This window comes from Rhinolophus hipposideros, assembly GCF_964194185.1.
Source record: "Rhinolophus hipposideros genome assembly, chromosome: 2".
Classification (NCBI taxonomy): domain Eukaryota; kingdom Metazoa; phylum Chordata; class Mammalia; order Chiroptera; family Rhinolophidae; genus Rhinolophus; species Rhinolophus hipposideros.
In genome coordinates, this window is record NC_138048.1 from 61,072,758 (window position 1) to 61,099,505 (window position 26,748).

Genomic DNA, 26,748 nt, shown 5'->3' on the forward strand with positions numbered 1-26,748 from the left:
AAGTACGCCATACCAGATTATCTTCAACTTTCTGAGTAAGCGCTCCCCACAGTCTTGCAAATAACTCTAAACTTTAAGGTCTGTTATAATTTCAAAGTGGATGCAGGCTTCTCAGATCTCTCTGCTAAGCAATTTTAGGAGGAATTGTTATTCAGAGGACATGATCTAGAAATAGATGGAAATTGGGGCAGCTGGATGGCTCAGTTGGTTAGAGAGCGAGCCCTGGACAACGGGGTTGCTGGTTTGATTCCCACATGGGCCAGTGAGCTGTGCCCTCCACAACTAGACTGAAAACAACTAGACTGAAGACAACAAACTGCTGCTGAGCTCCCCGAGGGGCAGCCAGATGGCTCAGTTGGTTAGAGCGCGAGCTCTCAACAAGGATGCCGGTTCATTTCCCGCATAGGATGATGGGCTGTGCCCTCTGCAACTAAAGACTGAAAAAGGCAACTGGACTTGGACCTGAGCTGTGTCCTCCACAACTAGATTGAAGGACAACGACTTGGAGCTGATGGGCCCTGGAGAAACACACTGTTCCCCAATAAAATTAAAAACAAACAAACAAAACCATTAAAAAAAAAATCGATGGAAATCAGAACCAAATGCTCATCTGCAGCACAAATTAACACTCATTATCTTGCTGTCAGTCAAAAACATGTTAAATGAATGTGGACATTCATTTCAAAGGGGTTAAACTTTTGATCAACAATGAAGCTGGAAATCACAGTCCTGTGGGGTTCCTTAGAGCACTATTGCAGTTGTCAGGACTGAAGAATTAGCTCTTAAATTCCCTGAGCTCTGGATGCAACAGTGTCCAGATGACTGTGGAGCTGTTCTCAAAGAAACACGCACCAGTTCAACATCGCCCTGGTTCCCTCAAGGCAGGCAGGTGAAGGGCAAGCCTGGGATAGAGGTGGCATTGATCTTTTTAACCTAAAGACACTGTTCTCTGAAGCCTCTAGTCGCTTCTACTAAAAAATAAATGAAAATGTTCAATGTGGAACTTTATTAACCTCTTGACAATACAGTCAACGACTAAAGATTCAACACTGTCTACCACCCTAATATGCTGATCCCAGTTAATCCAGATAGGTATGTGGCATTTTCATGACAGATAACGTCATGCATCACGTCAAGATGGTCATTCAAAAAACGTATCAAAATTATGAGGTATCAGGTACATTTTCTAGGAAGATCATGACTGAAAGCTGTAAGACTGACCCTTAGGTTTCTCTTTTGCCATGACAGGTGGGCCAAAACTGGATAAGCTGAAGTGTCAGTGTTTTATTAAAGTTGGACAGAAAGAGGACACAGAGTTGTAGCCTCTCTTTTCCCAGCAGTAACGAATCTGAGAGATTCATAGTATAGTGTGGTCTGAAGTCAGAGGATGGAAAATAGGGCCTTTCAAGGTAGTACTTTTCCTTTGATCCTCTAAGTGACCAGGCCTTTCTAGAATTTCTCTAGTCTTGTTATAGGATGACTTCCTAGCTAGGCATTTTATGATATATATATATATATATTCCTTCATTTTATATATATAAATATATATATATATTTATACACTAAAGTTCTAAAATATCTAAGTTTCAAGTGGGCCATACCGGATCATTTTCAACTTTCTGAGTTGATTATATATTTCCCCCTCCCTTTTTTTTTAGTTTACCTGCTACTCCCACCTAGGAGAAAACAGATTGTTTTTGTGGGATCTGGCAGGAACAAGATTACAAACTATGCTACCAATTCTTGAAACTATCTAACCCACAGATTCCATGCAGAAACTCTCTAGGTCCATTCCTCTTAGGGCATTAAATAATTCTCTTTTTGCTTCTAATGTAGTCTCATGATTTTATTTCTTAAGAAACTTGAGAAAGTTTACAGCTTTGAACTGTTTGTCCATCCACTCAGTCAACCTGCCCACCCAGGAGCTTTCAGGATCAAGTCAAAATCACAATGTATGCATTGGGCTCCAGGGCAGAAAACGCATCGTCAGATGATTGTTGTTGTTCACAGAAAATGAGGGAATGCACCTAAGATGAATACCGGAGAGCTCCCAAATGGCAGTTCCATTTTCATTCCTTCACAAAAATCATAAAAATTTGTAATAATTCATGGTTATCAATAAACACAATCATTGTGCTATACCGTAAACCACACTTTCTGATCGACAGAAAATGAGAATGATAATAATTATTATAAAATAAAATAACAATGATAATAATGCCATAACTTAAGATCTTTCATGTAGTCCAGCTACAGAATTTATACAAAATGGAATAATTTAATGCAAACAATACTGCTCTCTGTATAAGTTAAACATTTTTCTTCATCCTACCTAAGAGCTATAAATTATAGATACTAAATTTTAAATCAATATCTCAACACAAATTGTAAACAAATGGAGGGATCAAACAAGCAAAAGGAACTGCTCTAAATTCCCTCCAGCCTTTCCTTTTTGGCTGATGCAATCAGTGAAACCCAGAGGAGGGCAACATTTTTATCTGCACTGGAAATGGTTTACTACATGTTTGTGTAAGTCTTTCCTAGTGTCCAACGTAATGAATTATCAAAGAGTCTAGCCATCTACCTTCTTCAGGTCTTGAGCCTAGAGAGGTTGTTTGACAGTAACCTATCTTGGAGACAGAGATAGGAATTAGGCCAACATCTGTTTTTATATAAAATTCTAGATAAAAATGTCCTTACAGCCGAGGCACCATGAATTACCCTGGGATGCTCACCAGAGCCCGAGACCCTGGAGACAGGAGACCTCAGGCCTCGGACAATGTAAAACCTTCCCAATTGCTGCTCAGCATCAGCTGTTCTTTTCACAAATTTCCAAATCAAATTACTCAAAACTGCAGCGATCCAAAGTGAAGTAAAATACATTTTACAAATAGCATTTAACAAAAGTGGGGGGGGGGTGTCTTTTGCAAGTTGCTTATTTCGCCTTTTTTCTGATAGTGTTAGCCAGATACTAAAGCTTCCAGGATAGAATGAGTTAATGAATCAAAACAGAATGGCGTGGGATTGGACATCGGACAGACTCACACACATCCTAGCTGCCTTCAAAGTCTGTTCTCCTGTTTGAATCAATATGACTCTAGTAGACAAGCAACCTGGTTCCAGAGAGGGGTGATCCCATTTTCTCCATGTAGCTGAACTAAGACATTCTGACAATATATTTTTACAAATTCCGTATTTGCTTTTCTAACACTGCTGTCAATTTCCTTTTTCTCTTATTCTTCTCTCCTCCTCAGCATCCCCACCCCCTTTTCCTAAAGAAACTGGTCCACAAGTGGAAATGAAATGGGCTATAAGAAAATGGCACGTTGGTCAAGGTAACACATTTGTCAAGGTCATGACAATAACAGCATTAAAATGGGAAATATTTGTCAAGGACAAGGTTTGACTCTATCTGTAAGTCTCACTACCAAAAGCTGCTTAAAATTTGAAAAAATGAAACCAGCTCCAACATATACAGTTTTCTTTTTCCTCCTAGAGGAAGAACATGCCCTCAAAGACCTTGGGTATCTTTGTCATCTTGTCATCAAATGTTTCTAGGTCATTTCCATCACCCATCTGGACAAGCTGGTTGAATTTAATGCAGTCTGTTCACAAGTTACCTGGAATTGCTTTTTTTTTTTTTTTCCTGTTCTTGGTTTTCTAATAAAACGCTCAACATGTCTTGCTCTGGCTCTTCTTCAGTCACTTATGGAAAAAAGAACTGGTCCCCTGTTCAAATTCCCAAGAATGTTGCTCCTATATTCCACTTCTTTTTTCTTACTTTCTCTTTCTCTTTTTTTCAAGAAATTATTGTGTCTCTTTATATATCACATATAGTTCACTCTTTACAGTACAAAGTGTTAAAATGTCAAACAAAAATAAATATCAATGTTACAGTAGCTAGAATATTCAGTAAAATAGATCCCTGCCATTCTTGATTGAAATGTTCAGTGAGACTTAATTTCATTTGGATATTTTTTCCAGAGATTTGCAAAGTCTCATGGTCCTGTTATTGCAGCTCATTTCTAGGGGTAAGAAAGACGGGACAGCTCTCTTCCCAGACAAAAATAGCGGGGAGAGAGTGGGAAGAGTCTGGGAGTGGGATGGGTTTGAAATGCCAGGATAGTCATGAGATCTTCAGGAAGGGTATTCTCTCATTACCAAGTAGCAGAGCTGTAGTGTTTATTGGTCCTAACTGTGGCATCAGAACACTCCCCGTCTGAAGAGTCACAATCCGATTCTTCAAAATGCATAGGATTCTGCAAAGTCAAGACAAAATAAAACCTTCATTCATTTCTTCAATCACTCAGTAAACATATAGGAACACGCCCCACATGCAGGCACTGTGCTGGCTTGGTGGGTAAGGGGGTGACAAAGACAGATGAGACCAGGTCCTGTTCTTGTGGGGCTTATGGAAAAAGAAGACATAAAGATAGTGATGATAATTATAACAGTGTCACCGCTTATATAATGTTTCTATGTCCCCGGTACTGCTGTAAGTGCTTTACATCTATTAATCCATTTAATCCTCACAACAACCCTATGAGATAGATGCTGTTATCATATCTATTTTACAGATAAGAAAACTGATTACAGAGAGGTTAAGTGGCTTCCCCGACATCACACAGTAAGTAGAAAAGCTGGGCTTTGCATCTAGGTGGTCAGATTCCAGAGCACACAATTTTAATCCTTATGCCATCCTGCCTCAAAAGGCAGCACTGAGCATGTGCTACATGTGCTATGATAGCATCATCCAGAGGATCGTGGGGACATGGAAGAGGGAGGCTCATACCCTTAACCAGGTTGGGAGGTGGGCTCAGGAGGAGGTGATGTTAATCTTGGAACGAATGGTTCCTGACTAGTTCTCTCATTTGGGAGAACTACATTCATTTTGGGGAGCTCTGTTGATTTTTGTCCTTCTGCTTACTTCATGGAGGCAGTTGCTGTATCTCATGTACTAAGTGATCATTATAAAGGCCCTAGGAACCTGGCCATGTTGTAAGCCAAGAGTTACAGAAGGGAACCCTGATGAGTGGAGACAGGAGAGGCCCCCACCTCGTAGCCACGCTCCTCTGCACACAGCTTGCCCAAGGACATCTGCGTCTTCACGCGGCGCACAGCACACTCCTTGTCAGAGAGCCCATCTGAATGCGAAGATATCTCAATGGGGATCTCCGGCGTCTGGGACAGCAGGTCATCTAGCTTCTCTGCCAGGCGGTCTTCAAGTTTATCCGCTAACTCATCAGGACTGTTTGAGTGGTCGCTGGTATTTCCCTCCTCTCCATCAGATACAGAGAAATTCTCGGAGCTAAAGGTGGAATATGACTGGAAGCTGCTGATGCAGCGATGGGGTCTAGAACCACAAAGAACCAGAGGGACTCAGTCACAGGAACAACCACTTTTCTCACCTCATCTGTCAATCACAGCCTTGATGAGAGGTCGTCTAGTTTTTTTCATGCCCTTCAGGGAGATTCAAATCCAGATAGATTGAAACTATTACTACTTCATTTTAAAGCAACAAAGAGGGAAATGTATATGTTTATGGAACCAAACTCCAAAGCTGATGACTCCTGGTCTTGAAAACAAATCAGCTAGTCTCATCATACTGTGTATACCTATGCATGGCATGGAAAAGTTCAAATTGAAATTATGCTTCTTATTCACAGAATCCTAGATCCTCACTGGTGAAAGAGACTTCGGAGATTCTCTGGTCTAACTCATTTCCTAGATCAGAAAACTAGCCCCACAGAAGGGAAGTGACTTGTTCAGTCAGGCCACAATATCAGAAAAGGCAGAGTGGCTTGGGCAGGTCTAGTCCTATCCACTCAGGGTCCTTCTCTACCCTCCACTGCACCCCAGCTGCATTGTCCATTGGGCATAGCAAGCCCTAAAAAGCACCCTCACCACCCCTGTCAATCAACACCCCCAACAGAAATGAGCTTGGAAGCAACATTCTCTGTGCAGCTGTGGGCACTGCCCAGCTAGTCAGTATCTCACTCCCGTTACTATCTGGGTTTAGCTCTGATAAGGCAAAGTTTGGGGGGTGGTGAGAGAAGAATTTGCAAATGTTCCTCATTTCTTTCCCACTGTTTATAAGTAGCCTAATACATAAGAATGCTGTTAGCTCATACTTGTTTAAAAACAAAACAAGTAATAAGAAATACTGCTTTTTCCTTTGTCATTGTCTGATCTTTCTGTATTTTGTCATACAAAGTGTATTTTGATGGTGTATGATCTCAGCCTGGCTGATGCCCAGGCCAGGGGGTGGGCTGGGGTGTGGGGGGTAAACGACACATGAAAAGAGCCCATGTAGGAAAGGGAAGTGAAAGTTAGACTCACAACTTCTTACGGCTGGTAATCCAGGAGGGAGACAGGGAGAAGAATGTTATAATATGAAAAGCAAAACCATGCAGTCAAAACATAAATGTAATTTGCATCATAGAAAAGCTGGAAAGCCATTAGGTGGGCTGAGTTCATGGTGTGTCGTAGGAACAAAAGCGGGAAGTAACATCATTGTAACGCCAGTGGAATGAGTTCAGAGAATGAAAAGACATTTTGCTCAGGCTCAGTCTCACTGCATAGGAGAAAACAGTCCAAGGAGACAGTAAGACAGCAATAGTGACACGGCAGGACTAGCTCAGAGAATGAGAACAGATTTCAATTTTGTGCACAGAGTGAGGACCCAGAATACAATTTATCAAAGGAGTAGGAGTCCCTTGGTTTGCAGGGAATTCCTGTTTCTGGGCAGGCATGCAAACCTTCCAGGGATTCTTAGAGCTTTACTCTTCAAGAAAGAACTGCCTATTAGCAGAACGAAAAGTCTCCCGGGAAGAAAACTGCATTCCCTACTCCTACGTAGGAGCAGCTTATTTTAGAAATAGGGGTGTGTGGTCCTTCTTTAATCCTACAAGCAAAATTATTATCCATGTCTAAGCAAGAAGCTCTTTCTAAGGCTAAGTTAAAGGAGGACTCAATTCGTCTAATTATAGCCAATTTGAAGCATAAAATCCCAGGCATGGAGAGTACTATGGATTGAACTGTGTATTCCCTCAAATTCATATGTTGAAGCCCTAACCTCCAATCTGATTGAATCTGAAGACAGAGTCCTTAGGAGGTAATTAAAGTTAAATGAGGTCATAAGGGTGGGGCCCTAATCTGATAAGACTGTGGCCTTATAGGAGGAGGGAGGTCTTTCTCTCTCTTTCTCTCCCCCTCAACGGCCACCCCCCACAACCATGTGAGGACACAGTAAGAAGGCTGTAGTCTGCAAGCCAGGAGAAGAGTTCTCACCAGGAACCTTGATCTTGGACTTCCCAGCCTCTAGAACTGTGAGAAATAAATTTCCATTGTTTAAGCCACCCAGTCTGTGGTATTTTGTTATGGCAGCCCAAACAGACTCATACAGGGAGGTACACTGGAAACCAATAAAATTATCCATAAAATACATGGCCATCCCTCATAAACTGCCCACGATATTCTCAGTTGTAACCTTGACTCTATATTTAGGCCCCTCATTTTGAAGTTCCTACGAAATGAATTGTGATGAACTGGGATTTGTGGTGTGCATAGCCAGTTGCTAAAACGTGTCAATGGGGAGCCATGAACACAGTGAGTTCAAATGTCCCTACAAGGTGCCTATTAGAAAGTCACTTGGTGATGGAAGGAGAACTGACTCTGGGTGATGAACACACAATGGGATTTATAGATGATGTAATACAGAATTGTACACCTGAAATTATGTTATTTCATTAACAATTGTCACCCCAATATATAAAAAAATAAATTAAAAAAAAAAAAAAGAAAGTCACCTACAACTGAACAGGAAGTGGGGCAAACTCAGGGTTTTCCCTGTTTACACACTGAAAGCAATCACATGTGTTTGGTGATTTTACCTTGGTCTTCGTGGAAATTCAACTTCACTATCTACTTCTCCTTCTTCCTCTTCTGAGGAGTCATCTCCACTCTGAGGAAAACAAGGAAATTATTTCTCTCTCTCTCTCTCTCTCTCTCTCTCCCCCCACCCCGTTGTGTGCATGCGCTTACACACACACACACACACACACACACACAGTCCTTGTATAGATTTTATTATAATCAAAAGGCACTGAGTAATAGCTTGCTGAGTGTTATCTTTAAACACACATGTCTTCACTCATTCATTCAACAACTTTTCCTGGATGTCCATGGTGATAGGCCCTGCACTAGATGCTGGAAGACATACAGAATTGAGTAAAATGTTATCTTTGCCCTCAGGGAGGTGAAGCCTCCATGAAAATATCCAGAGGTGAGTGATAGAGAGTGGAAACTGGAGAAGAGGTCTTGAATTTTGGGGCGGTCTCTTGTAATTATTGTCACTAGTGGTTCCAGGCTCTGTCATAGAGACTCCACCAAGAAGTGATCTTTCAGAGCCCAACAATTACTTTTTCCCTTTTATGTACCATTCACTTTTCCACTAATATTACAGCTATTATGCTTGTATCATCTCTACTACTAAGACATACATCGTTTGAGGGTCAGACCCTATCTTCTTGTATTGTATTCCTCACTCCACCATTAATACAACATTGCATACAAAACAGGTGCTTAGTACATTATTGAGTCAGCATGTTGGCAGGCGAAGGGACATCTGAGGCCTCGTGACCACCAGGGCTTTGGGTAAGTGTCCTTCATGTCTGAGAAGATGCTCTTCCCTTACAGGGAAGATTCCATCTCTTTTCAGAGGCACAGAAACAGTCACACTAACATCAAGTGTCCTTAACCACGGCGTCACGATGCACTCGATTACTACAATCTCTTGTGAGGTGGGTAATTGGGTCCAAGTAATTGTACCAAAGATTGAGGGTAATTTACTTTGATAGTCAGTTCTAAAATACTGTCACTCTTACCCATCTGCATTCTGATGTGCTTTCTGAGTAGGAAAGACAGGGATGGAGTTATCCTGAATGCTGAGACGAGCAGGAGTAACCATGGGAGTGTATCTCGGTAGAGAGAAGTGGAATTGCTCTGTAGGAATGTGGTTCTAATGAGACCAAATGTATAAGGTGCATGTTCTGTGACCTGCAGACCCACAGATGGCATCAAAATGGCATCAGCATAGTCCAAAGATACACATTACTTGGGAGGAGATGGGGGCCTGGGTGATTGCTAAAGGGTGCAGGGTTTCTTTTTGGAGTGATACAAATATTCTAAAATTAGTCGTGATGATTGTTCAACTCTGAATAAAAAGAACTGAGCTGTATACTTTAAATGGGAGAACTGTATGGTATGCGAATTATATCTCAATAAAGCTGTTACCAAAAAAAATACATGTGATTGGCCAGAGGGGTGGAGGGAACAGGGGATGGATTTGCCCAAATCCTGAAACATAATTTAATATCTGGGATTGCTTAGTCTGTAGCAACACTGTTAATGTGTGGGAAGAAATACAGTCCTGAGACAGTAGCCCTCAGCTTTAGTTTATTTTCTATTAAATGTCTAGCTGACCAAAACATACTTATTTACATTTTAGACCCTTTCATTCCTTCAACTAAACTCCTGATGAATAATGATGATGATATGAAACAATATTTAAAATTGAGTGGATATCTTCTGTGTGCTAAATACTTTTCATACATAATCTTATTTCTAACTCATTAGCAAGACGAACTCACATTTTTGGAAGGTTACTATGTGCCAAGTCTTGTTCTAAATGCCTTACATGTATTAACTCATTTAATCCTCACATCAACCAATGAGGCAGGGTCCATTTTATATACTAGGACACCAAGGTTCATAGAGGTACTAAGTGGAAGAGCCTGGCTTTGAACTCAGGTCTGTCTGACTCCCAAGCTTGTACTCTTCACCACTACGGTAGACTGAGTCCCAGCTAACACACCCTAGACAGCCGGAGGGCAAGGAGAGTAACAGGTTGCCATGACGGAGACCCGGCTGGGTCATGATGGTTGTTAATCACAGCACTGTTTTCCAAAATACACTGTGAAGAAAGCTAGTTTCATGGGGGCACTAATATAGAGGGCGCCAAAAAAAAATGAATACACATTTTAAGAAAGGAAAAAACTATTAAAATTGTAATACTCAATATATACCGATAACAAAAGATGAATACAAGTTCTGTGCATACATTTGTTTGGCACCCCCGGTAGATGTTATTTTCAAAGGGCAGTATGGTCAAATAGGTGAGGGAAATGCTGGATTAAACAAAGATACTGCATGATTTCTCAAAGCCGGGGATTTGTTGCTGTACACTAGGAATCGCCGAGGGGACAGAGAATACTGTTCATAATGGAATCCTTCCTCTTGCATTACCCCTCAGGATTACGCTAGAGAAGAGGTTTCCCAAGTATTTTGATTACATATCCCTAATATATGGTTATTTGTCTCTGTATAAATTATACCCATTTGAATCAGTCCCCTGGTTTGGTAGTTCCCAAAGTGTATTTCCTAGTCCATCACTTCAGCAGTGTGGAAAGAAAGTATTTAAAGTAAAAGAACCTTCTGTTTATGCTTTCGTTATCTCATCCTTTTATAAAATGGACACTTTTATAAATGTTTCATACTGCATATAATATGATGGGCTCTGACATTCCATGAAGGCAGTGACATACACTGCTATCGTCATTGTCGCCTACCTTTTGGAGGGGCCTTGTTTTTCGAGGTAGCACTGGCGGGGTGATGTGATGAGGGACACCAAGAGATGAGCCGTTGAACTCGTTTTCTTCCATTTTCTCCGACCCTTGGGCATTTTCTGAGAGGAGATTGTGTGCTGGTGACTTGAAAAGGTCGGGGCTCCTCCCCGCTGGCTCAGCAGAGGGACCGTCTAAGGACCCACACTGTTCTGGCCTGCACTGGCGGCAGGGGTCATAAGGGTCAGCCTGACAACAGCCCCAGGGGCCAGCCTGGCCCTTGTCAGGCTCAGAACTTCTCCAGCCATCTGCTGCCATGGCCGTGGAGATGAGGTCAGGGCTAGAGTCAGGCATCTGTCTTTGAGCATGGTTGCTGAGCGGGCTCCGCAGGGCTGCTGCTGGGCCAAAATACCTCAGGTTGTTGGTGCATGTTGCAATGTCCTGTCCATGCATATTGAGCCTGGGATGGTGACTCTGAGACGTAGCAGGGGGCGGATGCTGGTATTGCTGCTGCAAAGAAGGGCATTGGGATCGTGTTTGGTGTGGAGAAGTGGACTGGGGTGAATTTTCCTGGGCTGGCTGGTTTTTCAGGATTGCTGCAAAGTCACTATGGCTGCCTCTGCTATTCCCTCGGCGGTGGCGTGGTTTGCTTCGATATCGGCTCTTGCTGCTTGAGGTGGACATTTTGGGACTTCCGGACAAAGGGGATGCAGCGGGAGCCACCTCCGTACTGGGGATACCTTCAGATCTCAACAGATCTGGCCTGGGAGAAAAGAACAGGTTTAGTTTTAGACATATGGAAACTCATTCAAGTTTGGGTCAATATATCCCAAGCCTTAAAATACACATCCCCTTTGAATCAGCAGTCTCACACACACAGGAAGGAGTTTATCCAATGGAGATAATGATGTCCACAAAGACGTCACAGTGTTGTTTAAAACAGCAAAAGGTTAGAAACAACCTAGATGTCCACTTATAAAGGGTGCCCTTTATTCCTCTGGGATTTTATTCTGTGCCTCAATGGCCAAGGTACTCCCTTTCCTTTAGATTGTAATTCTACTGTACAGGTTTCTTGATCTCTTCCTCACAAGATGAGCTATCAGCTTGGTGCCAATATGCCAAGGCATAGGAATTCTGCCTGCTGACAACTGCAGAAATCTGCTGATGGATCTGGATAGATCCTACAAGGAATCACAAAGGAAAGAGGTCTGGTACCAGAAAAGGAAACCTCAGGTTAATTAGACAAGAGGCTAAGTTCAGGGAGTTTGGTCTAGACAAGTCTCCTTGAGGGCTGGAACTATGTCATATCCATCCTTGTATGTGAAGGATACTAACAGGCATTCTTTCTCATAGTAGGTACTCTATAAATGCTTAAGGAAGGGGGATTTATTGGGGTAAGGGTAGAGGAGAAGGGAATAGTAGAGAGCCCAGGGGGTTGAGTAAAGCCAACAAGAGAAGGGCTTGTGAGGAGTGAGCCTGGCATTGTGCTGTGCTCCTAAAGGCAGAAGGTCCTCTCACAGTCCTGTTTAAAGGTGCCCCTGGGCCAATCACGCAGGTCCTGGGCAGGAGGAAGCCAGCGCCTGAAGGTAAACCCTGTGTACACTGATTCCAAGGCATACAGGTGAATAATAAATGATTTTGAACTGATGAAACGATTCAGAGCAGAGATTCTAGGATACCAGGTAGTATTGCTACTTCCTTTCCACCAGAGAGTAGCCTCACCCTTCTTTGGGACCAGGCACACACAAATCAGCAGGAGATTTCAGAACTGGAGGGACCAAACTTTCTTTTTTCAAACAACAGAATCCTTTTCTGAAATTAATCATTAGGAGAAACCCAGTATATAAAACAGATACAGTGGAACAGTTGAAGAGGGATGGGAGAGCTGAGGCCCCTCCCTTAGGGCTCCAACTCCTCGTCCTCCCTACCCCGAAGCAGTCCTGAGATGCTTCTCTATGCAGGCCCTGGGGTATCCCAGACCTTGCTTGGAAACACCCTATGAGATGGTCCATTCCTGCCTCCACCCTATGAGATGAGGACCCCCGATCCCAGCCAGAGCGACTCATGGTCTCACAGCTTGTTACTGGTAGAATCCAGACCAGAAGACTCTGCTAATTTCCAGTCTTACTTATTGTAGAGTCCGAGTACAGCTTGAAGGTGCATATAAATCACTTGGGATCTTGTTAAAATAATTGAGTAGATCTGGGATGGAGCCTAAGAGTCTGCATTTCTAACATGCTCTCAGATGATGCTGAACTGAGGACCACACTTTGAATATCTAAGGCTTATAGGAAATTAGCTGGCACCAGGTAGTAGGAGATGGGTTTTTCTTTTCTTTCAGGAGAAGTGCAGTTAAAGGCTTGTCTTAGCACAAAAGTTTCAGGAGTTATTGGTGTATAATAAGGTAGGTACTGCTATCAGTGGCTCCCTGTCTCAGATTCACAGTTGTATGGTCAGTTGGCTAACTTGTGCCCCAGAAGGCTTCTGGATGGAGGAGACCCTGGGGCTTTTGTTGAGGCAAGAGAGCCTTCCAAGGCTCAGTTAGGGCTGTCTACTTACTGAAGACCTTGCTATAGTGGGATCTAAAGGAGAGCTGAGAGGGAAGGGTCCTAAATCCCATGAAGGCTGCTTTTATTGAAGCTGGCAGTGCAAAAATCCTAGGATAACATTGATACAACAGTTCACAGTTTACAAAGCATTTTGCCGTCTATAAAACACTTGTTTCCTACTATTATGATATCCATTTTACAGAGAAGGACACTAAGGGATCAGAGAGGTCAGCTGGCTTATGCTGATCACAAAGCAAGTAACTTGTAGAACTTATAACTTGAACCCAAGTCTTTTGACACCAAGGAATCGTTCTTTCCCCATTCCAAGCTTCTCCTTATTATAAGGTATTCAGCCTATCTTATTGGCCTATACTCTCTTGTTACAGGCTTAGTGGGTCCATAGCTGAACTCTGACTCTTTCCTTTTTATTCATTAACAAAACACAAACTGAAACCTAGGCTAAAGGATGGTGGTTGATTTCTCTGATCTCCTCAGAGGTCATTGGACTTCTGACTTGATAATCATTGGACTGTCCACATAATCTGAAACTTAACTCCTTAAAGGGGCAATCAACTGAAAGTGCAACACTTCCCAGTTCTACTACCCATCCACGTTGCCTTTCTGGAAAAGTTCAGTTAGCTTGTCAACTAAGCATCTGCTGGTGGTGTCAAACTCTTTCCAACATATTTCTCACGGCACAAATAAAAGTAAACATGAGCTCATATTTTGAAAAAAAAGGTACAATTTTCTCCCGATACTCTTAGTTTTAACTACAGGCAGAATGCAGGCAGGAACCAGCAGGTGAACTCTGGCCCTACTTACGTAGTACACTCAAAGAGAGAGATGTTGGGGTACCCCAAGGGTTTTGCCTGGTGCCATCTGAAAACGATTTCTCAGAACTTTACTAGAGAATGGTCAGGAGTGGTAAGTAAAATCAAAACTGGAATTAATCCATGGAGTTACTAATCGGTAGTTTAGATTTATATTAGTCATGCTATGGTAGAATGGCCACCATTCTGAAAGCCTTAAAATATATTTTTGGTTTGCATTTTCTCATTATCTTTATTCTTATCGCATTCCACTCAAGTCTCACTGTTGGGTCCACACCCCAAGTTTAGGGACGTTTCTTTCCTTTACATTAATTTAACTAGGACAGAGTCAATGCTCCATTATTTGGAAAGAATGAGGCTTTAGCAAATAAAAACTGGCTGGAAGAGCATTTCTAAGATAAACTAATATAGTATTTTAGATCTGCAGTTAGGAACCCGGTATGTGGAGGGCAGAGTTAGGTTATGAACGAATTTTCTGCTGCTGCAAGTCTTCGGCGCCCTTAATCCCCATGATGTTCAAGGGTCAACTATAAGGAAAATGTGTTGTAATTAAGGAAAAGCACAGTCAAAAAAACTATTTAAAAATGTATTTGAGCACCTATGTGATTTACTTGGTGATTGCACATATTGTCTCATTTTAAACTTCACAAAAGTTCCATGCAGGAGTGGAATGAGGGGAACCATATGGTTAGATATAGGTAATTATCAAAGTCTCTGCTTTCATTTTTGGTGGTGGATTTAGACACTTATTACATTATTAAAAAGAACTAACTAAATGAATAAGTAAAAGTGGGCCACGCGTGGACCAATATTGCATAAATCAAGAATTATGATTAACCGGGCCTGCCCAGTGGCTCAGGCGGTTAGAGCTCCATGCTCCTAACTCTGAAGGCTGCCAGTTCGATTCCCACATGGGCCAGTGGGTTGTCAGTTCAATTCCTCGTGTCCCGCAAGGAATGGTGGGCTGTCCCTCCCCCCGCAACTAGCAATGGCAACTGGACCTGGAACTGAGCTGTGCCCTCCACAACTAAGACTGAAAGGACAACAACTTGACTTGGAAAAAAGTCCTGGAAGTACACACTGTTCCCCTTCCCCAATAAAATCTTAAAAAAAGAAAAAGAATTATGATTAACTTGATTCTATGCATTAGGGGTCAAAAAAAAGAAAAAGAAATCTCATGTGCTATAGTTAAACCATTTTACTCCTGCAGTTGAAAGAGGGCAGGTGACATGGCCTAAATCACGCAGCTTATAATAGGCAGAGCTGGAATTTGAATTCAGGTCTGTCTGGCCCCAGTTTATTTCTCTTTTCACTATTCCATGCTAACATAAGAAGTAGCTATGCCTCAGATAGTAGAAATTGGATTCCTAGGGTACATGACACACTTTTTCTCACCTTCCTACATTTTATCTACAGGCAAGTGTGCTAATGATGAGGTAGAGTGGCCACACCCGCCATGATCTGATAATGCATGTTGAGGGGGATATTTTCCCATTTATCCGAATATCAGATCAGCACAAGTGTCTCAAACTCACCGTTTGGTCTGCATCCCAGGTTTGTGAGGCACTCCTTTCCTTTTCATGAGCTTCTCCATGGCATTGGGATGGATTATTGGACGGACAGGGTGTCGTTTGTAGGTTCCAGGGTACTTCTTTTCCACTGCTTGCTCACGCCTGCAGAATGAAAGAAAAAGAGCAGACAGAGGAGATAGCCGAATGTTTACACAGGCTAATTCTACCCACAGATTCTGGCCACATTTACCAGATACAGGCTATTTGAATAACAAGCCTGCTATTCAGGTAATTGGACGGACAGGGTGTCGTTTTTTTTGTAATTAATTTTTTTGTAATTCAGGTAAAATAGGAACAACAAAAAAGAATACTAAAGTCAAACCTGACTTCATTGTTTCCGTCAGCTCACACACCTCATGAGAGACAAAAATGCAATGGCGGAAGTTCTACAATTTCAGTAGCTGCTGCTTCAGTCAGGACCCTATGGGTTTTCTTGCCATTCTCCGGAATTCCTTAAACCACTTGCAGTAGCCACCTTACTTCCCCAGGGGGCAATAAGTCCCCATTCATCCACACCAAGCTCCTTCAGGAAATGAGGACCCCCTTCTGGGAGCCATTCAGCAGGGTGAAGTAGCAAATGCCTGTCAAGTGCAGGTTCCCCGACAACCAGCTCTGTGGCAATCCCACGCAAATGGAAACCTCACCAGGGTGAGGGGCTTGTGACAGCGCATCCCTGAAGGCATGGTGGGGGAAGGAATCAAATATCTGCCAGTTCTGAATACAGCAACATGGAAAAGTAGTACATTTCTGCTCATTGACAGACCCAAATCAATAAGGGGAGACAGTGTGCTGGCTACGTACTTAATGAGCTCCTTCTCCCGCATTTCCAGCTGCAGCATGATGGCACTCAGTTCCATGTATAAATTGTTAGCCCGCTCAAGTTTTCTCTCATAGTGTTCACGAATATCCAAAGCATGCCTAGTGAAGAAAACACAGGATCCATGAAACCAACTAACTTGGGGGACAACAAAGCTCAGCTATAATGAAATAAGAACCAGGATGGTTTATCTCAAAAGCATTTGCCCCAGGGCCCTCTAAATTTAAGGCTCCTATGTCTAATGCAATGACTCAAACAAGATGGAGTAGGAGATGGCAAATCTAAGCTTTCCATTTGCTTTATCTTTAAGGGCCACCATCCAGCCACACAGAATAGTCAGGAGGGCCAGAGATAATATCTGAATGTGATTTGGGTATAATTTGTAGCCTTTGTGCAATGTCAGCAATATCTTAATAAGAATACAGTATAATGATATACAGTATAACTCACATGTCAATGGAAATATGCAGTTAGAGCTAATACCATGATTCATTTATACTTACCCATGGCACATATCTCACCTAATTATAGTGGTTATATATGATCATGTCTTGTATCCCTTAATAAATTATAAGCATCTTGAGACCAGGGACTACATTTTATACATTTCTGGCATTCCATGTCACCGAGGACAATGGCTGAATGAACAAACAGCTCCAGGAATCTTTGTTGCAGAGATGAAATAAAGGAGGACAACAGAGTTGCGGGGAGAGGATAAAATAGTGATATAAAGGAGAGCTACTTTTTAGGAAAACTTTTAAAGAGAATAACAATAAATGGCAGAGGTGAAAGGTGTATAGAAAACGAAATTCACAAAGAGAGTTCCAGTTAATATCTGGAGACCTGGGGATAAGAAGAGGTGAAGAAGGAGAGATCAGCTGACCTGAGTTCTTCTCTGCGCCTTCTAATCAGTTCTTCATCTAATCGGTGTATACAAGTTCCTTCACTTTTGATTTTCTCAAAGTGTTTTTTCACTTCTTCTCTCCATTCAGCCTGGGCAAGGACAAATTAGACTCTGTTAATATTCTAGGAGTTTCAGTCCCTGTTATGACCGTAGGATTGTGTATAAGATTTTTTCCCCTTACATATTACTCCTGAAGAGCCTTACAGAATAGATGTTCCATAAATATTAGTTCATAGCAAAAAATCTCATGATGATGTTTCTGCACAGCCCATGCTACCCCATTTTTTTGTCTTTAATCCAACATGTGATACTGTTTTCCAGTTTCCTTTCAGTACTGGCCAGCACAAACATCACAGCTGGCATACTAGCCATCACCTCGGGAAGTCAAGATGTGTGACTGAGAAAGACTGGCCAGAAAGAATAGCTCTAATAACCATATGGTACAAGTATGTGTCAGCGAGAATATGATCATCCTTACAATGGGCACCAGAATTCCTCTTAGGCTTTGTTTATGAAAATATCTTGAAAAATATTTGGAGTAGAAGACCCGAGGGGCATGAACAGCAGAAGATGGGAATAAAAATATAGGGAATTATACAGGAATTTGGGAGTGAGGGAAAGATCAGAAAAAGAGAAGAAGGAGGAGGAAGAAAACTAGTATGTCTAAATAACTTAGTAGGTAGTCGGACAAAATGTTTAGGACAGGAATGGATATCTAATATGTGATTTAAGTTGTTCAAAATATAAGTCTCTTCCAATTTCCTAAGTTTTTAGTAAAGTCTCTTGACCTTCGCCCTGACTTTGGATGAGTGTTTTTGTTTTCTTAGAAATCAAGGAAAGGTGCTGAACTTCATATTTGGGTCAATGACAGGACAAATATAAAGGAACAACCACAAGATGACAGGAATGGGAGCCAACAATTTGAGGAAGGCAGAGCCAGGGTGGCCATGAAATTATAAATCTCCAGGAATTCACAGAAATAATAGGACACTGGACTTTCCACAGGTCATAGAATTTCAAGCCAATTTTATCTAAATTTTAGGAGGCAGGAAAATGTCTGCTGGAATACAGTCTGCAGGCAGTTTGTAGAAAAACAGCTAAAGGAGATGTTTCCTCAAATTAGGTATAGACCACCATCCTATGAAGCTAATGAGATTAAGGTAATTTCCAGTGAAGGCTAGATGTGTAACTAAATGTTTTTACTTGTATACTCTTCCTCTAGAGTTATTCTATTACCTTTAGATTCATGTTAAAAATGATCTCTCCACATATCAGTGAATTGTCACCCCAATAAATTAAAAAAAATGATCTATCTAGAGCATGAAAGAAGTTATGCTTAAGCGATTGTAAAATTACAGGTTTCTCCCCAAATCTGACACTTCTCATTTATTTTTATAGAGAAAATTATACTGTAATTATTTATAAAGTGAATATCTGCTTATCTGTTCATAATATGCTAGGTCTTCATATATATATGTTGACTGACCATTAGAGAAAGATTTCTGTTAGTCAGTTGACTTTCTGGCGCCAAACCTGCCAAACAACCATCAGAAAGCAAAGATCCAGAATGCGCTGCCCATTGTTTGGTAACAGTCTTGGACAGTATCTAAGCAGTAAATGCAGGTTTGGTTAAGCCCCAGGTAATACTGTTTTCTCAATCATCAGATCAAAATCACAGAATAGGAAGAGTATTTGAGCTTTAAGAAGCCAAAGATTGACAATCAAGAATTGTTAGACCAAAAAAAGAATAAGGGAGAGAGCCAAATTTGGGCCTGAAAGCATCCTCTTTTGTGCAAGAATGTCAGTGGATTCTAGCACAATATTTAAAGGGACCAGGAAAAGGACTACCTCCTTTTGGTGGTGAGGAATGAAACATCACGGATCAATTTTTATTTTAAATTCTAGAGGCTATAAACCTCCTGATATATAGTTTAAGGAAATAGGAAACTTAAAGACAGTCTTCTGAAGGTTGAAACCTATTAAGAAAGTAGATTTCTCCTGTAAAGAGGGAACAGGATGTGTGAGAAATGATTAATAATGTGTTTTCCCCAAAGGTATCATATTACGGGTAGATGTTAATTTTGGAGTCCCATCACATATACTTAGAAGTGTTATGTAATAGGAGTTCCAACTGGCACTTAACCTGCAATTTAGACATGTATGGGCATATCTAAAGAAATGGAGGGTACGCAGGCCTGGGGCCAATTTGCACAGGGACTGAGAAGCCTGTGAGAGAAAACACATCCTATGGAAAGGAGGACTCCTGCATGAACTTGACCTATAACAAAGCCACCATCATAGGAATGGAGGGTCATTTCCCATTGTTTCACGAAAATACAGCACTGCTTTGTTACTTTTAATGAAGTGTAACTCAACAGGGAAAGGAAGAGTTCATTGTGCAAACAGAACAACGTGCAGCTTTGGAATCTTGTGAAGTCCAGAGCTTTAGTTACAGCAGGAAATAACAGCTCCAGGTGGGTGACGGCAGTGCCTTAAGGATATGGCTGCATCCAATGGATGTCAGCTGGGGACTACAGTCTTTCAGCAGAAAATAGTGCTAGCCAATAAAGTAATACCCAGCAGATGCTAGGCGGAAGACTGCTGTGTAGCCAGAGCCAGTGAAAAGTAGAGCTGATGTAAATATGAAGCTATTTGAGACCCCCATTCTTTATGGGGATTTCCCCCACAATGCACGTGGAGTGTGGTGGAAGGAAGTAGGGGGTGCTTTACAAGGTACTTAAGTCCTGTGTGAGCAAGTAAAGGGAAAAATCCAGTGACACTTGAGTTACCACCATTAATGGGATCTTCTTTATGTCCCAGATGAGGCCTGGGAAGGCCGTAACATTGAGATTTTTGTTTTTGCCAGCCTTCCAATTATTCAGTCAGTGGACTGAAGCTCTTGCACTCAAATTTTGCTCCTCTTCTTTCCCATAATATAGGTGTCAATACGAAGTTGAATTAACATGAATGGATAGACAAAATGGGGGTACATCTATACAACAGAATATTATTCTTTCATATTAAGGGATGAAGTTCTGACACATGCTACAACATAAATAGACCTTGAAAACATGCTAAGTGAAACAAAAAGACAAATATTGTATGATTCTACTTAAAAGAAATATCTAGACTAGGTAAATTCATAGAGACAGAAATTAGAACAGAGATTACCAGAGGCTATGGAGAAAATGGGAAGTTATTGCTAATGGGGTGATGGAACATTTTGGAAATAGTGGTGATAGCTTCACAACACTGTGAATGTAATCAATGCCACTGAATTGTACACTTAAAAATGGTTAAAATGGCCAACTTTATATTATATATATATTTTTTACCACAATTTTTCACAAGTAAAAAAATACATGAATGAGTTACAGCCTAGCTTGAGGAATAGAGAAGCAGGGTGTTGGGGGCTGAGTAGCAGGAAATCATAGACCCTGTGTGAGAAAAGACTTAGAGGCTGTCAGGTCCAACTCTTGATTAGCAGAGTCTACTTTACTGCCTCCCAGGTAAATGCCCGGCCTCTGCCTAAGCACCTACTCACTCATGATGAGATTACTCTTCAGGCAGCACAGTCTATCCCCATAATGAGCTTAATGGCTCTGACTCTCCCCTGAATTTCTGGGTTGTCACTGTGGCACTCAAAAGGAAAGAAAAATGGTGCAAAGGCAGAGGGTGGTGGAAGAGCTAGGGAACAGGGCACATGACCCACCTAGCAGCTGGGACTCGGCTAAAATGTTATCTAAAGACTGGTATCAAATGTAATTGAATACCAGGAGCACTAATTGCCTACTTGGAGAAATGGGTTATTGTCTAGAAACGAAGCAATAGCTTTGGCAGAATCTAATATTGGACTGAAATTGGCTGCTTTGTTCGTCTGTGCTATATATGCTGCATCTTTAATACATGTGCTCTTGATGAGAAACAGATGAAGCATTTTCTCTCAGGAAGGAGTCATCTGGCCTGTGGCAGCTCTCTTGACTGACAGTTTTGGTGGGAGGTGGAGACCAGTGGCTAACAACCCTTGACTGATAACTGACTCCGAGAGGATTTTATCAGCAAGCAGGAGGAGGTGAGGTTTTGCTATAGAAAAGCAAAACCATGTGCTAAATAACCAGTTCTTCCCCCCTGGGTAGCATAAGGTCAAAACAGAATGCATAGGAGTTGCCTAGCTGCCGTCTTGTCCATCTCAGGAGTTCATCAGAAAAAGTACCCAGAATGTAACAACCCAAAGGAAGCTTAAGTTTTATAGCTTTGTGGAAGGTGAATAATATCTTACAATCAAACAGTTCAATATACTTGCATCTTTATTATCTCACTTAATCCTCACCAACGCTCCACAAGGAAGGGAAGATACGATTTCATTGTTTAGATGAGTAAGCTGAGGTTTAGAGAAATTAAGTGACTTATCCAAGATCACAGGACAGGGGTTTAGTCTCAGGGTCTGTTGCTCTTCTTAATACCTCACTAGCTAGTTCATAAACACTTTATTATCTTCATCCAGTGATAGTCTGAATTTCAGATCCAGAGACACATCAGCTTGTAAGTACCTGAAAAGTTCTAGGAACTGGCAAGGACAGCAGATTTGGGGCTATTTAAGGAGAGGTAAAAGTGTATGTTCAGAGAAAAATGTGAAAGAATTAATGAAAATTAAAACATGTCCCATGTACTAAGTTGTTCCCTTCCCTTCCTTCTTTTCCCCTCCCCTTCTTCTCTCTTCCATATTCTTGCTCCAAAAGAAACTTTTCTTTTCCGAGTTCAATTTTAGAGCTGCCTGTGTTGATGAAAGTTTGTACAAGGGAGGACACGGGCAGTGGGTGCTTAGTTGCACCACACAGCGCTTTGCATGTGGCGGGGGGGGGGGGGGTTCAGAATATGTTTCACTGGCGTCAGAAGTGATGTTCTGGGGGCATTCAAGTGAAATCCGTTTAGAACTTGAAATGTTCCAGCTATGTACAATTACACTCTCTCAATGGCTTGTGACTTAGTACTTTCACCAAAACCTGCTTTACAAAATTGTGGTATGTATACTTTTACCGTAAAGGAAGCAAAGCTGTGATTGCAACCGTATCCTCAAGTTTGACAGGTTTCCTAGAGAGTACTCACTATTATTCTTTTTCACTTCATAAAAGGGCCCGAGTCTTTCTGAATACTAACAGAAGAAGTCAGTTGACATATTTATTTTCTAGTGCCCCACACCTACATTTTTCGAATAGATAGGCAATAGTTTTAATAGTTCTAAGGGAGTTTATCTGAATGCGTAACAAAGAACATAGGAAATGGCATGAAGTCAACCTCCTATGTCTTCTTATTTCCTCTAAAATCAACCACTTTACTTACATAATAATTCCTCAGAAACACTAAAAAAAACTATGGGGGCAAGTCTTACTATTTAAAGACACAGTTGTGGAGAGGGCTAAGTTTGTGGGTCGTAAAGAGTGTGTTGGAAAAAAAAAAAAAAGAGTGTGTGGGAACCCTGGGCAACAGGATAAGAGTCTGAATTATCTATCATTCCTTAGAAACTGCCAAACTTGTGTGCATTTATTAAGATAGTTCCCCGTGTCTGATGGGCAGAGTATTTCTCTGTTTTTCAGACACCCGAGAAGCAAGCATTCGGAGCCTCAGGTTGGGGCAAGCAGTACAGCACGTTGGAGGACTTGTTTAACTCCCAGCATGGTGCCCCTCCCAGTACAGTACCCTTCTCAACAGGCTTCCTGGTTTGTTAAGCGCATCACCCACTGGCGGTGGGGGGCTGGGAGGAGTAGATGGAGACACCAATCAATAATAAAATGTCTTCTCTGAGAATGAATCTTTGACATTATACTGGAGATGGAATTCATCTTACAAAAATTCATTTTAGAAGCACAGTAACATGAGTGAGACACAGCTGTATGAGACGAATTACGTAATACTGTAGTTAAATTCTACAGGCATAAGCTATAATTTGGGATCATCATATTATTTCGAAAGCCATAGTTTCATCCCATGTTACTCCTTTTATTATTGCTGGATCTGGAAGGGATAAGGACCTCAAGCGTGCTTAATTCCCACCACTCCCTATCTGTATGGATAGTTAGTCAGGCCATCCTTATCACATTTACAACATTTTTATTTAATAGTCTTCCCCTCTCTGCACCCGTGCTTTTATAATGTGTATGGCATATTTTCACAAATTCTCACAAATTCTTCCCCTCTCTGTCCCCGTGCTCTTACAACGTGTATGGCATATTTTCTCGTCAAGAGGTGAAGTCTATTTCTCAGTCTGGATTGGCCTGTGACTTGCTCTGGACAATGAGACATTGGCATGCATGATGCACACACAGGCTTAAGAATCGTTTGTGCACTGGGGCTTGCTCTCTTGCTGCTTTTGTCACCTGAGAACACCATGTGAACAAGCCCAAGCTAGCCTGCTGAAGGATAAGAGACCACGTGGGGGAGAGGTACTCTAGCTAAGAGCCAACCAATCGCCAGACTTGTAAATGAGGCCATCTGGAACCTGCCAGCCTCCCAGCTGACCTGGCAAATGACAGCAGACATGTGAATGAGCCCAGTCAAAGCCTAGCCCAAAATCCCAACCCACAAAACTGTGACCTGAACAAAAGCTTATTGTTTTAAGCCATATGTTTTGGAATGGTTTGTAATAAAGTAAAAGCTAACAGATACATTAAATTATATTTTATTTGGTGCTATACTAGGTGACACATAAAGTTAGAGAAAAGGTTCTCTCTGGGCCTACTTCTGTCATGGACTCTCTCTGATATTTAACTTCCCTCCCTTGTACTTCAGTTTTTCTGCTTCAAAGAAAGTAATACTCTCATGAAATTCGGTAATAATTCTAATTCAAATATGTATATGTATATTACAGTTTCCATATCTTCTTTTTTCTTCAACAGTTTCACTAGAAACCACTATGAGAATCAGATTCTGATACATGTTCTTTTCAAATGAGATAATAACATATAAATGCTTTAAAAACTCCAAAATGTCCTATGGGTAAGGTGTCATAGTTATGGTTTCACAATGAATAGAATTATATAACTGTTACAAGAATCAGAATGGCCCTTTTCTAAGAGTTACTTTTTTTTCATTGGTAGTTCCCTGTCTGCCCATTCAGTCATAGCACCTGGTAGAAAGTTTCCAGACTTACCTGAGACTTAAAGTAAGTTTCTTGTGGGGTGGCAAGAACATCTGCAGATGCAATGTCTAAATGCATGAGTGTCTGCCGAAAAGAAGGTCGGTTGCGAGGTTTACTTTGCCTAAAAGTAAAAAAGACAGCTTGTGCATTTCAGAAGTTATGTCCAGGAGAATAAAGATTTTATTCTACTTTATGAAAAACATTTTGATTCCATACATGGCTATATCTCAGGCAAAGTTGATGTACTGAAGAGCAAAAGGAAAATATAATTACGAGATACCTCTAGTAGTGCAATGGAAATTTCTAGGATCAATGACTTGTTTGATAACAATAGTCCCTAAGGACTGATGAAGTAATAATAGCTATCATTTACTGATTTATTTATAAATAGTTCCAAGGCTCCCAATCTTTACACTACCAGGCGATTCCAAATACACAGTAGAGACTTCCTGCAGTTTTAGAGAAGTTTTAAGTGTGGTGTTGAGGAAGAAGGTACAGGAGAATACTGGGAGAAATATATTTCTTACCACGTCTGTTTCATAAGGATTTTGAATCCATCAGGGCAAGTGGAAGGAACTGGAAGGTGTAAGCTATTGCTTCCAACGCCCCAAATGATGGCTGAAGAGTCTACATCTTTATAAGGGATCTCTCCTGTCAGCAGCTCCCAAAGCACTACTCCAAAAGACCTACAGTAGTACCAAGAACGTGCATAAAAAACATTAACGTTCTATATTAATTTTTAATCAAATGCCTATGTAGTTTTATTATTCTAATACGGGTACAAGAAAAACAGAAACAGTCAGGAAGATCAGAAAAGAAAATCAATGAGGGGTAATCAACACTACCAGATATTAAGACACAAGACTTCAGTAATTAACTCTGGTGAATTAATAGACAGTCAGACTAATGGAATGGAACAGAAATCCAGAAATAGATCAAATACATATAGGAGTTGAGTATTATGATAAAAGTAACATCATAGTAGGGAAAATGGATTATTCAATAAATGCTGTTGAGACAACTGGGGAAATAGTAAATCTATACTTCATCTTACACCAAGATAAATTCCAAATGAATCAAAGATTTAAATGGGAAACATGAAACCACAAGAATTCTGAAAGAACACATCGGAAATTAAAAAAAAAAAAATCTTAGAGTGGTGAAGGCTTTTCTAATTATGAAATCCAGAAGCCATAAAAGGAGAGATTGGCAAGTTAAACTACATTTAAGAAAAAAATCTGGCATGGAATTTAAAAAAGTCCACCATAAACAAAATAACACATTGTAAAAGGTATCTGTAATTCACATACACAAAAGGCTAATCTGCTGAATATATAAAATACTCATAAATTGATAAAGATCAGAAAGCTCAGCTAAAGATAAGAACAGTTCACAAAGAAATTACAAATGGTTTGTAAATGTGAAAAAATGTAGTCTTTCTTTTTTTTTTTTGTATGATCTTTCTTGTAAGAAGAGGAATGCAAATTAAAACTGCACCTGAGATATTATATCTTTTTTATTTTTACCTATATGGTTGGCAAAAATTCAAAAGTTTAACACATTTTATTGGTGAGACTGAGAAAACACTCTTAAACATTTCTGTTGGGAATATAAATTGGTATAATCCCTAAGGAGGACATGGTAATAATTACCTGAATTACAAATGATCTCACATTTCTACTTTATCTTATTTATTCTGGTGTTACATGCAGCTTTGATATATGCTATTATTTTGGTTTTAAGCCTAAAAGTTATTAGGAGCCAATTTTAAGAATGGAAGAAAAGCAACTACAGGGAAATATATTTTTAATAGCAAAGATTTGTAACCTCAGAGGAAAAATTGATAAAGATTTTAAAAAGCCCCTCCAAAAAAAAAAAGCATAGCCCATTGGGGCTGTTTAGTAAACAGACAAACAGCCCTATGTACATCAAACAGGTCTAAAGCACATAACTGTCACATCAGTACATCACTCAGATATATACATATATATAATAAAGATCATATACATATATATACATATATATACACACATATATATATACACACATATATATATATATATATGAAATGACGTTCTGAGTCACCAAGAAAAGGTAAACTTTGTTTAATGTATTTTATTTAAGAAGCTGAGAATTATGTAATACCTTTCAAAAAGACTCTTATACTAAATGATTTTTTGAAGTAAACTTTCCGTCCTGCAGAACGTCCTGCAGCATATTCTCTGAAGGTCCCCCAAACTGATGATTTATTGACTAGATAGTCACCCTAATTCCTCTCCCAATCCTTCTTACCATATATCATCATACTGGGTAGTACCTC

At 40.7% G+C, this 26,748-nt stretch overlaps 1 protein-coding gene across 3 annotated transcripts in view; it reads right to left on the bottom strand.

Moving 5' to 3' along the window:
- Positions 1 to 1,831: 1,831 nt before the first annotated feature.
- MAP3K13 (mitogen-activated protein kinase kinase kinase 13) overlaps positions 1,832 to 26,748 on the bottom strand; it is a 139,508-nt gene continuing 114,591 nt past the window's right edge. For all 3 annotated transcript variants that reach the window (XM_081025088.1, XM_081025089.1, XM_081025087.1), the window contains exons 6-14: positions 24,956 to 25,114; positions 24,441 to 24,549; positions 17,273 to 17,382; positions 16,374 to 16,490; positions 15,537 to 15,674; positions 10,629 to 11,385; positions 7,893 to 7,963; positions 5,056 to 5,353; positions 1,832 to 4,259 (exon numbers count right to left, since the gene is read on the bottom strand). In XM_081025088.1, coding sequence (XP_080881214.1) covers positions 4,158 to 4,259; positions 5,056 to 5,353; positions 7,893 to 7,963; positions 10,629 to 11,385; positions 15,537 to 15,674; positions 16,374 to 16,490; positions 17,273 to 17,382; positions 24,441 to 24,549; positions 24,956 to 25,114 — 1,861 coding nt within the window. In that variant the 3' untranslated portion in view covers positions 1,832 to 4,157. The remainder of the gene's footprint in view (positions 4,260 to 5,055; positions 5,354 to 7,892; positions 7,964 to 10,628; positions 11,386 to 15,536; positions 15,675 to 16,373; positions 16,491 to 17,272; positions 17,383 to 24,440; positions 24,550 to 24,955; positions 25,115 to 26,748) is intronic.